This window comes from Lontra canadensis, unplaced genomic scaffold, assembly GCF_010015895.1.
Source record: "Lontra canadensis isolate GAN:19392208 unplaced genomic scaffold, GSC_riverotter_1.0 scaffold91, whole genome shotgun sequence".
NCBI classification, from domain to species: Eukaryota; Metazoa; Chordata; class Mammalia; order Carnivora; family Mustelidae; genus Lontra; species Lontra canadensis.
In genome coordinates this window covers 8,296,395-8,310,532 of record NW_022631085.1, presented here as the reverse complement: position 1 = coordinate 8,310,532, position 14,138 = coordinate 8,296,395, and the positions used below count along the sequence as shown (strand labels likewise).

Sequence of the window (14,138 nt, the reverse complement as noted above, 5' to 3'; positions counted from 1 at the left end):
CACTTTTGATCTCGGGTTGTAAGTTGAAATCCTATGTTGTGTGTAGAGATCACTTAAATAAAAAAACCTTAGAAAGTTAATTTTTATTTGTTTTTTAAAGAATAAGGCAGAAGCTGTAGGACTTCATGGTGTTTTAACTCTGAATTTTGACCATTAAGATTAAATAACCATGTGTAACACTTCAAACAGGGATGAAGTACAGTTTGGTTTAATGGATTACCGTTAAGATTTGAGAACCCCGGGGCACCTGGGTGGCTCAGTGGGTTAAGCCGCTGCCTTCAGCTCAGGTCATGATCTCAGGGTCCTGGGATCGAGTCCCGCATCGGGCTCTCTGCTCAGCAAGAAGCCTGCTTCCCTCTCTCTCTCTCTCTCTGCCTGACTCTCCGTCTACTTGTGATCTCTGTCTGTCAAATAAATAAATAAAATCTTTAAAAAAAAAAAAAAAAAAAAAGATTTGAGAACCCCATATACTTCATGATACTCATTTTGTTTAACTTGTCATGTGGTTTTGTTTTAGAAAAGAATGGATCCTGGCTCTACTGATCATTATGTGTCTTTTTTTCTTGTTCTTTTTTCTCTAACAGAAAGCGTGGATACTCATCAGCGAAGTTTTGATATTGGAATTCAGATTGGCTATCAGCGACGCAATAAGGATGTGTTGGCTTGGGTTAAAAAGCGCAGAAGAACTATTCGTAGAGAAGATTTGATCAGCTTCCTGTGTGGAAAAGTTCCTCCACCACGAAACTCTAGAGCTCCCCCAAGACTGACTGTAGTGTCCCCTAACCGAGCTACTTCAACGGAAACTAGCTCATCTGTAGAGACTGATTTGCAACCCTTCCGGGAAGCCATAGCTCTGCATGGTAAAGCCGTTTAAACATATTTCTTTGGAAAAATGGTTAAGAGTGTGCCTGTGGACCCATTTTCACATTTAGGTTTAGGTCCAGATATATTGTCTGTGTTTTGTCTATTATAGTAACTACGTGCTCTAGAAATGTTTAAGTAGAATGTAAGCTAAGAACATAACGTGGGCAATTTTTGAATGTTAGTTAGCCCATCCTAAAAAATGTTTTTAGAAAGCTAGTTTGAGCTTATCAGTGTCACAATAACAGAATCTTTTGCAACGTTGATAGACCTTACTGCTTTATACTTACTGTTGTACATGTTTTCTTACTATTCTGAGTCAAAGAGGAAGTTCTTGTGTCTTAAGATTCTAGTACATTTCTGACTGCCATGAGAGTCTGGTTAGTGGCAGGCAAATGAGGCAGGTAATTGTTGGGCTGTTCTTGTGGGAACTCCCTTTGACCCTCTGAGTTATTGAGTGTGCCTAAAAGGGTGAGAGCTGATGACCCAAGTGGGAATGGACAGATGTAAGAATAAGTGACTTTCCTTGACATCTGTTGTCCCTTAGGTCCTTGCTTTGATAGGACTGTCAGGACAGTCTTAATCACCATCTCCCCAGGCCATAAGAAGGCCTTCTTGGCTAAGGGCTTTAAGTATTACTGGAGAGAGAAGCCTGGGGGGAGTAGTCAACAAGGCTGCTGCTGTTTGATCCTCTCTAATACAGATTTGTAGGTAGACCTGGATGAGGTACTTACTTGACATTCAATGCATTTATACGTTTAATAAAAGAACAATGAAGTATTTAGACTTAGTTGGAACTAAACAGGAAACATGCATGATGCACATAACTTACAGGAGAGAAGTAATTAGTGAGTGAGGTCAGGAGGCCTGTTGAAAGTGAACATTTCTGGGCCATAGTATAGGTCATCTAAAACTAAGTAACCTGGTATTAAAAAGGGTGGGATATAAATGCAGAGGGTTTTTATATCCTTGAAGCTTTAAGACTTGTACAGATTTCTTGTTCTCTTTGGCGGAACCTGATTCTTTACCTAAAACCCTATTAAGATCATGGGGTTGGAAAGAAATGTTTTTTCCTCCTGATAGTTTAAGTTAAAAACACAAAACATTTATTGCAGGAAAATCCCTGATGTGTGGATGCAGTACTTAGGATTGGTGGCTGTTTCTAATATAGGGGAATAGTCATGCCATTAGAACTTCTCAAACTCAGGCAAAAATGAGTTTGATCTGTTCTTAATCAGCTCCAGAGTTCACCTCTTTTACCATTAAGTTTGGAACAAATGACTGGAAGTGTATATAGTGTCAGGTGACTGGCCTGTTCGCACACAGTAGGGCTGGATGTGGTTGTGTCTAAGCATTCTGATTTTATCATCAGGTGTATTATATGATTCATTCCATACCTCTCTCGTTTAAGTTTCTTTTTTCTGTATCATACTATACTTGAGAAAATAGTTTTAAGACACACAAATGCCACTGCTGTTACAAAATCTAGTGCTGTTGTATACCTTTGTAAAAAGTGCCAGGTCTCTCTTGCCCCGGCACCCCCCTCCCCCCGCCTTTTTTTGACTGTTCAGCTTGTAATTTGTCATTTTGTGAATTTTTGGATTTACTGAAACAATGTAGTTTTAAGAAGAGACTTCATGATCTTGACTTGCATTTAAATTGTGAGGTTCGAGAAAGTTTAACAATAAAGCTGTGTAGGCAAATAACCTTTCCCTTTAATAGACTTCAAGTACCATATACTGGACACTCTGTGTACTCTAGTCCTAAGGTTCCTATGCTGAATTCCTGTAGTGGTCAGGTAATACGGCCCCTTGGAAGAGTATACAGAAACATAAATTACACCCGAGTTTTGCGCTTAGTGTTTTTAGAGAACATCAGTCTATTGAGGAGAATGCTAGTCTGGTTTGAGTGTTTAAAGTGATTTGAATGATTTCTCATGATAGGGCATTGTTGACTAAATTGTAAGGCAGGTTAATGACCAACTTTGTAACCAGGTGTCCTTGTGATCTGAATTACTGGGTAGTCTAAATTGAAGTGAAAGCTGTCCCGATCTCCTAAAATGTATTTGGAGACATCTTCAGTGGAGTACATTCTTGTCAGTTTAGTTTTGCATATAATTGCTTAGCCAGATCTGTGAAATGTAGTTGAAGTCATATTGAAGTTTTTAGGGATCTGCATTGGAAGGAGAGTCTAAATTCATGAGATTTTGGCCTATAAGGAAGGGGGACTTGGGAAAAGAGTTGCATATTGAAGTATACTTACTAAGTTTTTAAACAGCAAACACGAGTGTAGGAGGTCATATCATCCTGTCCCTTTTTATGAGCGGACAGTTTTCCCCCATAGTTTTTCTTTTCTTTTCTTTTTAAAGGTTTTATTTATTTTGACAGAGAGAGCACAAGTAGGCAGAGGCAGAGGGAGAAGAGAAGCAGGCTCCCTGCTAAACAGGGAGCCTGATGCGGGGCTCCATCCCAGGACCCTGAGATCATGACCTGAGCTGAAGGCAGCCTCCCGACTGACTGAGCCACTCAGGCGCCCACCCCCGTAGTTTTCCTTAATTGGCTCTCCTAAGTACTCTCCTGTACCAAACACACCTACATACACCTAAATTACACATTTTATTTGAAGAAAAATGACAAAGGTGTAAGATACTTAAAGAGCATTTATTTCCTGTAGACACTGAGGGTGTGGTAATGAGTAAGATCTGATTAGTACCTCGTCAGCCTAGGAGTTAAGTTTGAGTTAATGCAGTTTCAGTCATACATAGATCAGTGGTTATCAGTTACAGTCAAATCTTCTGGTTACTGAGGTTTAAAGACTATAATCCACTTTATTTTGGCACTTGTCTCCAATATGGGTTGCTTTTTTTCCTGTGTACCATGAGATTAGAATACATAAGCATGTGCTATAAACTGATTTTTGTCCTTGCCTTTTTAATCCTTGTCTTAAAATAAGAACATCAAAAAGTTACCAAGTGCTGAATAGTACCTGCTACCTTTTTTTTAATGTAATAGTCAATTTCAGATGGACCTAAAATCCTCTCGACTGTTTTGTGGTTCTCCATCTCCCTTTCTGATTCTACCTCTTAGGCATCCTTTCTTTCTCATGTGGAATTTTCCTTTTGTTTTTTCTTTTCTTCGTATGTTCTTTCAGCTTCGATTTTTTTTTTTCCCCCTGAGGCTCTTCCACTGATTTAGCTTACACTCCCCACGACTTTTTTTTTTTTTTTAAGATTTTATTTATTTGTCAGCATAAATAAGGAGGAGGAGCAGCAGGCAGAGCAGGCAGAGGGAGAAGCAGGCTCCCCACTGAGCAAGGAGCCCATCGTGGAACTCTATCCCAGGAGCGTGGGATCATGACGTGACTCGAAGGCAGCTGCTTCACTGACTGAGCCACCCAGGTGTCCCCTGCACTCCCCAGATCTTAAGCCCTAACCACCTCCCACAAGGCCCTGTACTTGTAGTTTAACCTATTCCTGACTGCCTGGTGTGTGTACACCGTTGTCCTCTGGTGGGTGTCGACACCACAGCATCCCTGCACATAGAGTAGTTCCTTTCACATAGAGTAGTTCCAGCCCGTTAGCAAATACCGGTCTTGTCCTCATTGAGCCATTCAGATGCACACATGGCAGTTTCTCTGCTATCTTTGGGAATGTATAAATGAAGAACGAGTACTTGTCTGTTGAGGCCAACACATACTTGGGTAATTCAATGGCAGGGATGTGGTATGTGTAAAGATACTCCAGAGGCAGAAAGGGACATTTTACTTTGTGGCTTGGCTGTGCGTTAAGAGAAGAGTCTTTGGAGGAGATGAGCCCTGGGCTCTGGAATAATCTCCTTCCTGCTCTTGTTTCCTGGCCCTGAGATGACCCAGTCACCTGTCCATGTTTCCTGGGGCCACTGGAGTAGTGTTTTTGATCTTGTCACTTCAGTGAAAAATAGCTTTTGTTTATGGCTAATAGGTTGAAGTCAGAACTCAGCATGGCATTATAAGGTCCTTCTGATTGGGTCTTGACCTTGGGTGGGTCTTGACCTTGGGTCAGATATCTTGGCCATATCGCCTCATCTATGGAATATCTGCATGCCCTTTTCCAGATCTTTCCCTCTGCCTGCTTATACTTAAAGATAGATCAAGTGCCTCTTCTAAAATTAAGCTTCTAAAATTAAGCTTTCTTGCAGTTCTCCTTTCTGAAGCCTTCCTTGAGCTTTTAGTCTTTTCCCGTTTGGATTTGCTTCTCTGGCTGTCCCTCCCAATAGACTGGGACTACCTGAGGGTAGGGCCTTGTCTTAAAGCTCCTGGCTTTAACAGAATCTGGCGAAGAAACTGGCATAGGTGCATTCTGAGTTGAACAGAGTTCAGAGGTCTGTTACGTGGATGGATAAAACACAGTGCGGGTAGAGAACCTTTAGGAAGAATTGAGGATCAACAGATCCCAGGATGATTGCAGCGAGGGTACAAGGAATGGTGTGTATGTTACGAGAGCTACAGAGGAAACTCCTTACTTAAATTAGAACAACTGATATTTTGAACCGGGCTTGAAGATGATGCACCATTACAGCTATGTTAGTGTTTACTTTATGCCCGCATTCTGCTAAGGAGGTTGTCATTTAATTCTCACTTGCCTTAAGTTACTGCAGTTTTGTTGAAGAGAGCAGGCTTATTTGGCTTCATAAGTGGTAGAATAGATATTCCAGATCTGCCTGTCTCCAAAGTGCATGCTGTTAACCATTGTGCTTCCTACACATTTTTATATTGTGGTCCCTCCCCCATGGGCCCGGGGGTGGGGTGGGAAAGAAGAATTTTCTTCTCTAAAGATATTAGTCCATACATGAATTTTCTGTCTTTGGCATTTTCACCATAAGTAAATCTCGTTAAGTAGGATTGAGGATGAATTGTTCATGACCTGTATTTCTGGTTCACTTTAGTAGGAAGAATAGTTACGCTTTCTTGTAGGTAGGCTACATTCTCACTATGACCTTGGGCAAGATGGTTAACTTTTTTTTTTTTTTTAAGATTTTATTTATTTATTTGATAGAGACACAGCGAGAGAGGGAACACAAGCAGGGGGAGTGGGAGAGGGAGAAACAGACATCCTGCTGAGCAGGGAGCCCGATATGGGCCTCCATCCCAGGACCCTGGAACCATGACTTGAGCTGAAGGCAGAGGCTTAAGGACTGAGCCACCCAGGCACCCTGATGGTTACCTTTTGCAAGGCACTCTCCCCCTCTTTGTAAGGTGTTAGATTGAATGAGAAACTAAGCAAAGTACCTACCTACCCTTTCACTGTACTGTTTCTTACCCTGAGAGAAGGGGGGACTTCTGCTTAGTTCTGTGAGCACCGTGTTTGCCTCTTGGTGGATTTCAGTGCAAAAGTAGAGTTTGGACAGCCTCTGGGGATATCCGCCCCCCTCAGTAAGGGTGGCCTTCTAAATTGCACATATCACTCCAGAGGGGAAGGATAATGTAAAATTTACTGTTAATTAACTATGTTACTTGCTAGGATCTTCCCCCCCCCCCCCCATGATACAAACCAGTGAAGTTGGTGCTTTTTCTCTTTCTACTGGATGGACAGATTCTCAGTTGACTTACCCAAGCTAGTGTTGTGTCTGGAAAGCCTTAGATTGAAATCTGGTCTCCTTGTTCTGAGTTTTATTCATTATTGGGGAGGGGGTTAGGTGAAAAGGGTCCAGAGAGGAATGGGGCATGCGTTCATGGAAGGGAAGAAAGAGACCAGGCTGGGAGAAGCAGCTGGATGCCAAGGCAGACTTCACTCTTACTCAAGGCGCCTCATTGACGTCATCTCGTAGATGGTCTTTGTAGGCTCCTGGCTGTGGTCCAGACTCTTCTGTACAGATCAGAAACACTTGGTTTTTATTTCCAAATGTCATTTTGATGACATTCTTGACCGAGGTTTTAGGAACCAACCTTACTAGGCCTGGGTTGTCTCTTCTGTAAAATTCCATCCATTCATATCCGAGGCCCTGGCATGTACGGTCCGTGTCACCGTAGGCGCTGCTGGGAGTTGCTGCCATTGGCATTTGGCTTTAGGATCTCACCTTGCCAAGTGTTAAGTTCCTTTCATGTTTCAGTTAGTGAGTTTTAAAAAGGCAATGGGCTGCCCCATTCCCTGGTGTAAGTACTGAAAGGGGCTTAGGCAGGCTAGCCTTTAATGTAGCCCTGGAGAATTTCAAACAAAGGAAAGAAACGAAGTTTGTAGTTTCAAAGAAAGCAGTTAGTTAAGACAGCAGCTCCTTAGTATAGAAGTCTGACATCTGAACCTTTTTCTGGTTTGAAACCCTCCCTTTTTGGTGGATGTGGTGTTAAGAGTTTTGATTTCTGCATTTCAGATCTTTCTGTGGAAGTGGTGGTCCTTTAAAAATAAAGTATGTATTGTCATTCTGTAGCCTCTCCATTGCCCAGCATTTACTGAACACTAAGTACTAAGCACAGTTGATTAGAGGCTAGGGGTAGGGGCCTGTGATACAAAGATGAGTTACATAGTATCCTTGAGGGCCTTCTGGTCTGTTAGAATTCTGTTAGAGCATTTGAAGTATATAAACACAGGCAGTCACATTGAGGCACAGTACCATTGCTCTAGGAGTTTAATAAACTCCGTTTCTGGCTCCTTTTTTGCCTAACAAAGTCTTCTCTGGGCTATATACATGGTGATCATTAAATAGCTTGAAAGATTCTTGGATCTGGAGGAACTGGGTATAGGGCTTTTTCAGAAAATCATAAAAGGTCAGATAGGAACTTTTACCTAGAAAAAATGTAAAGCAAATTCCTAATTTGTCATACTCAATGTATAAAACTGAAACATTCTTTTCCTAGTGCTTATGGAAACCTGTGGATTCCAGACAGCCTGAACCAATAGGGTTTTTGTTCTCTGAGCACACAGGTGTTTGTAGCTTTTGTTAATTTGTCAGAAAACATTCTTGGACCTGTGTGCACTAGAGCGATACCGAAGAGGATATTTTGGTGAGAACAAGGCTTCTTGAGAGAATTTGCTAGACACCTGAGATCCAGTACATTTAAGAGGAATTTATTTGTTCTTGGTTCTGTTTCTTCCCCTTTCCCTATCACTCTTGTCCCCTTCCATCCATAGAGCTAAATATTTAGAAACAAATGTTTGATAGCTAACACAGATGTTTAGGTTAAGTATTTTTAAACTGTTGGCATGCTATACACGAAACTCCTTGTAACTTTCTGTTGCAGAGGACTAACTGGAACTGACCTGTAGGGTATTTTGATCCATCCGTCTTCGAAGTCCTTCCTTCTCTTGCGTGTTTATACTTCTGGTACAGCGTGTGGAACACAGTAGTAGGGACTTCATAGATGCCTGTTGACTGTTGCAGTCTGTGTCTTCCTGAAATACCAGCACCATTGATAGTTACTTAACAGTAAAATATTTTAAAAACTTACGTGGAAATTAAGATGTAAGAGATTAATGCACCAAAGCAATCTCCTCACTTAATTGCTTAAAATTGATTACTTCAAAGATTCTTCTTTAATTAAAATTCCTCTGCAGACTGGAATTTCTAAATGATGGCCTTAGTTCAAGCCAGCTTTTGAGAACAAGAACAATGAAGGCAGTTAACATAGCATTAACATTTTTGATGAAAAGTGGCATTTTCTGTATATTAAGATTAGATATTAGCTGCTGAAGTTTCTGGGGTAGGACTTAAGTAAAGCTGCCAACATCAGTGATACGAAATTGATTTTGAACTTGCAGTACAATTTTGTTGGACATTTTTTCATTGACGTGAAAAGGAGTCCATGTAGCCATGCCTCATTCCGTTTACTCACCTAGTATTACTGGTAGTTACGAAGCACTTTAACATTTGAGTTTAATTTTTCCACTAGTTTCCTGATTTATAAATAGCAGTTTCTTGGAAAGTTTGAAAATTTCCGAAAAGTAAAAAAATCTCAATATCTTGTTATCCCACTATATAGAGATAACTACAGTTAAATGTTTGGTGCATTTTCTTTCAGTCTTTTTTTCAATGTATAAATATTAAAACTATTTCATAGTTGAGATCATACTGCATATATGGTACTGTATCTTGCCTTTTTCATTTTAACGTCGTGAGCATTTTTCCCATGGCATTAAAACTGTCTGAAAAATTTGAAAGCGTTGGGCTGTCAGCATAACTGAAAATGTTTTCTTGGTGTGACACATGTATCTTTGTAACTGGTTTGATTTAGTGTGCTTTACTTCAATAAAAATTCAGTATTACAATTTACATATTGGGGTGGGGAGTGGTATCTACTTCAAATTACTAAAATCTTAGTAGAATTCCTTTTTTAATGATTTGAACTTCTTCCCTGGTGCATTTTAAAACACAACATTTTACACACAGTGCTTGCTTGCTTAAAACCTCAGAACACCACTGCAGAGGGAACGCTACCCACTGAATAGTGCGATTCATTTGAAATGCAAGAATGCCAGTGTCCTGGTGTTCCAGTCAGGAAGTTATCACTCTGTTCAAATGGTGGGGATTTCAGGTCCCCCCCCGCCCCCCATTTTCATATTGGAGATGGGACAACTGGTGGAGCAGATCTGCCCAGGGTCCTGAGCCTGTGCTAAGTGGATCAGCCGTAATGACAGCCGCATTTTCTCCTCCTGGGCTGGCCCTCTGCTCTCACAGGCCGAAGGAGGTTGGGGAGCGAGTAGACAGTGTAGATGCAGCCCCCAGGCCTCGGGCTGCCGACAGAGGAAGGGAGGTGAACCGGTTCTGCACTTGCTCTTTCTGTGCCTGTGACCTGACTCCATGCTGGGAAACTGGAATGACATGTAATTGATTCTGAAAACAGGATTTTCTTAACTATCTCAAGCATGAACTTGGTATGAAAATAATAGTTATGTGCTACTTTTAACAATTGACCATGTAACCTAGATTCCTATAACCTGGACTGTGCCTTTGTTTTAGCTCCAGTGCGAGCTTTCTTTTCAAAGTATGAAATCATCCTAATCTTTTTTTTTTTTTTTTACCCCTACTCCTACACTAATCATTTAAAATGAATGCAGAAACTTTAAAACTGATTGAGTTTAATCTTGTATTAAGCAATTGAGACTCTTCTGTCTAATCATACTACTTGTTCTGCTGCTTTTGTCAATTGATATTCCCATAGCCCTTTTGAAAAAGTGTGTTTTGGTAGAAATTAAGTTGTATGCCCTTGGGCCGTACAACTTAGTTTTTTTTAGTTCTGAAGCATGTTGAGACTCTGTACTTGTATAGGCCTGATTGTTCATGTGGCTTAGCTAAGGTTTCCTGAAGCATCTTCCAGTAGCTGTCATTGGTTTATAAAATAAAATTTGGGCTGTTTAAAATAATATATTTTTTGGTTGTTCATCTTAATTTTTTTTTTTTTGACACTTGCGAAAAGTCTTTTTGGGAAAGATTTTAGATCGCTAAAATTGGAAAAGAATTTTCACTGCTGAGAGTAGATAGGAAGCAGGTAATGTGGCATATTGTGACTTGACTTCAGCTTCCCAACTAACCCCTGAGTTGTACACCCAACAGAGAAAAGATTGCTGTTTTCTAGCAGTTACTGGGGAATTTTCAAATTGACCACATTGATAACTTAATATCTCTTCTTTTTCATGGAGAATAGCGGTGGAAACAAAATAGAAGTATTTGCTTGATGTGCCTGTTCTCTTCTGGTGGAGTATTCTGTGAGCCTTGGGTATTTGTCCTTAGGTGTTAAACATGTTGCCATGTTAACAAGAGGGCTTCTGGGGCGGGAAGGGCGGGGATTGTTGGACTTCTTTTGGTTTCAAATGATAAAGGGATCCTCAGTTTAATTATTGAGGTAGCCCAGTTTCGTGCCGAAGACCCACATTTTATAGTGTAATTACCTCAGGACTTCCTGCATTATGAAACAGCTAGGAAAAGATTATTGTCTAAGTTCATGGACACCTTTTAGTAGTTTGTTACGGGCTGCTACGTTAGAAAAAAGAAAGCACAGCTCTTCCCTCAAACTGGTGGAGAGCTGGGAAAAAATTGCCAGCAATTTCGTAGTATTTGAGCTTTTTAAAAAACTTGATGGCAAAGATTTAAGAGAAGAGGGCCACCTGGGTTTGTTTCCAGGCATTGGAGAGGTGAAAGAACCTCAGCAGCTTTGGATTTCAGTGGGTTTCAAAATGGGCAGGACTTGGAAGCACTCTGCTGTTTTCAGAATTTGGTGACTGCTTTGTGCCAGGCACCATGTGCATTAGGTAGATAGGAAATGACCCTGTCGACAGGAAGGGACGAAGGATCCTAGTGCGCTGTATTAAGATGAGCCCGGGATGTCTTTCCCTTTTCCTTTATGTTTAGTAAACCGGCTGAGGAGGGAGCGTAGTACCCTTTTGGTGTTAACACTGGAGATGTCTAGCAGGCAGTTAGAAATATGGATGGGTCCTTGAGCTTAGGAGAAATGCCTGCTTCTGTGGAAAACGATGCCTCTAGGTCAGCTGAGGGGTCAAGGGCACCACTGTGGGTGACCTCAGCCTATCAGGGGCAGAAGAGAAGCCTGCAGAGGCCATTGACTGAGGAGGGAGCTGGCAGGCTGGAGATCAGGAAGGAGCGGAGAGTTTCAAACAGGAGGGAAGAGGAGCCAGCAAGAGAGAGGTAGGAGAACCAGGAAAGAAGCCTCCGCTGGGAGGAGCTGCCCAAGGAACTAGGGGCCTCATCGGCAGGAGCAAATGTTGGAAGGGAGGCGCAGGCCCAACCCTCGGAAGGAACCGCAGGTCGTTTGCTCTGGTAGCGCACATCCGCTCTCCAGGCCGAGCGCAGAGGGCAGGAAGGGAGGAACTACCTGTTCAGTGAAGCCTAAGGCAAGCCAGACCTTAGACGCTGTGGCCACTTCTACTGAAATGTTGACTTTAAAGAAGGGGCAGTGTCACGGTGAAGGGGAAATCTTCCCTGGGGCTTGAGTTTGAGTCCCTGCTCTTGCTCACTGGCTGTGTGACCTTGGGTCGCTTGCTTAACCTTTTAACCTTGGTTTCTCATCTGCAAACCTGGTAATCCAGATGTTGTAGGATTATTTGGAGGATGAAATTTAAAAGTACCTAGTGCCCAACACAGGAAGTGCTCCAAGATTAGTGCCTTTGTTCTATAAATGTTTTTAAAAATAGACACCAGCCTTGGAACAGTGTGGAGCGACAGAGGGGCTTGTGATCAGCCTTCCTCTGCTCGCCACCGGGGCGGGAGCACATGTCTTCCACAGAGAGAACAGTGAGGGGGCTTCTGGGTACCCGACAGGGAGTTGGATTGCAGAATAGGATCAGCCTAATGAAGGGAGACTTGAAGCCACGGGGCTGAGCACGTTCTGAGGATCTGCCGCGTAAGAACCGTGTGGAAGGGAGTTTATTAATAGATTTGATGTGGTAGAAAGTAGAGAATTTTTTCTCAATGTTCAAATTTCAATCACATTTACAGGGCATGTAAAATTAGAAAGAATGGGCCCCTACCAAGCCAACTTGTAAGCTTATTCTAAAATCTAAGTTCTCTCCTTTGGGAACATGGATTATGCGAGATCCTATTCTATAAATTTAGTCCAGCAATAACAAAATCCCCGTATGAGGCTGGAATAACAAAGGGAAGTTCATAAGGCACAGCCACTGTTGGTGATGTGAAGTTTTCAAATTCAACGCTGTGGTTAACGATTCCTGCCTCCCTTAGGCATGTCACAGGTTTATCCTGTATATTTCAGAGTGGAACGTATGTTTGCCTCCTTAGCTATTCAAGAGTCTACGGAATGAGTGTCCAACGATGAGTGCTGGGTTTATTCTGGATTTAATTCAACCTTGAAAGCAGCAGGATTTTTTTATACCATCTTTGTGTTCCCTCCTCTGAGGGATTATATATGGTAATAAGTTAGGCTGTCCAAAGGAGCGTCTACCAAATACAGTCCAGACCTTGGGTGACAATATAGCTTGATTTGTCCAAGGGCAGAATGACTTTGTACTTGATGTCCCAGAATAGTTTTTAATAGTGACCCCTTTTTTGGGCTCGAGAGTGCACTGTTTTGGATGATAAATTATAAAGTCAACTCATCTGGAGGGGTAGTTGGAAGAAGCCCACTCAGGCCTGGAGATGATTGCTTGCTCCCCTGTGTGCACATACACACACTGGAAGGATCTGTTGGGGATGGTGACTGCATAACTAAATGGTCCTGTTTAAAAGCTAGCACCTGCTGACCTCAGCCATAAGCTACAAGTAACATACATACTGGTAGAGTAGATGGGAGGGTTTTGTGATAAATGTGTACACCTGGCATGGTGCTTGCAACCTGATACACTTCTAGTAATTGGTAATTATCAATATTGTAAATATTGGTAGTGTTACCAATGAAACCTCTCCTCCGTCAAAAGCCCAGCGGTTTGTTTTTTCCAGAAGAAAACGTAACTGCTCCCTGGTGACCCCCTTAAGAAAACAGGGAGACCTCCTTTGACCCTATGAGACATTGAACGTAAAGTGGGTTGCTTTCGAGAGGGTTCCATAATTGAGCAACTCTAAAACCTTTTTTCTTCTTCCTAGGTCTTAGTGGTGCAATGGCTAGTATAAGCGTGCGTTCGAGTACCCCAGGCTCTCCTACACATGTAAGCAGTGGATCGAATGCTAGTCGAAGGAGAAATGGACTCCATGATGTCGATTTGAACACTTTCATATCAGAAGAAATGGCACTCCACTTGGACAATGGTGGAACTAGAAAGCGTACCTCAGCCCAGTGTGGCGATGTCATTACAGACTCACCAACCCATAAACGCAACAGAATGATCTAAACTGCAAACATTTTCACACCCACCATGCTGCTTGAAAGCCACTTGATCCTCAACATATACTATTATTGCAAAGGAAACATGAGGCCATCTTCCCTTGTTCACTGTTTAAGACAAGTGAATTCTATAGTGGTTGCCATAAAAGGAAGTTCTAGGTATTTACAGTAGATGCCTCTTGTAACTATGGCTTTCTTTAAACTATAATCCTAGCAGAGGACATCAGATATCGTGTAGTCATTAGCAAGATCATCATAGGCAAACATATATCCGTTCCAAGGCTAAAAGTGACCTTAACTGTATTTATTCTCAAAGGGAAAGGAAATATCAGATGTTTATTTGGTTATAGAATGCTCCTGCCCCCCCCGCCACTCCTTGGTCCATTTCCTGCTGTGTTGAGTATTTTGCTTCAACAGTATTGCCAGGTTCCTAAAATTATCTCAAACCCACGATTTGGCTTCCTCGTCAAATCTGCAGGCTTCCATTTTTTAAAAAATTATTTTTTATTATTTTTATT

At 41.8% G+C, this 14,138-nt stretch overlaps 1 protein-coding gene across 1 annotated transcript; it reads left to right on the top strand.

Annotated features, from left to right (window-relative positions):
• The first annotated feature begins 508 nt into the window (after positions 1–508).
• On the top strand, positions 509–14,129 carry CUNH16orf72 (chromosome unknown C16orf72 homolog). The gene is made up of 2 exons (XM_032836345.1): positions 509–860; positions 13,383–14,129. Exons 1-2 carry the CDS (start codon positions 524–526, stop codon positions 13,625–13,627), a joined length of 582 nt encoding a protein of 193 aa, XP_032692236.1. The 5' UTR covers positions 509–523; the 3' UTR covers positions 13,628–14,129.
• The last annotated feature ends 9 nt before the right edge of the window (positions 14,130–14,138 follow it).

Coding starts and splice junctions, on each gene's coding strand:
- CUNH16orf72 (XM_032836345.1), top strand. CDS start 524: ATGGATCCTGGCTCTACTGATCATTATGTGTCTTTTTTTCTTGTTCTT. Junction 861..13,382: donor GGAAGCCATAGCTCTGCATG/GTAAAGCCGTTT, acceptor TCTTCTTCCTAG/GTCTTAGTGGTGCAATGGCT.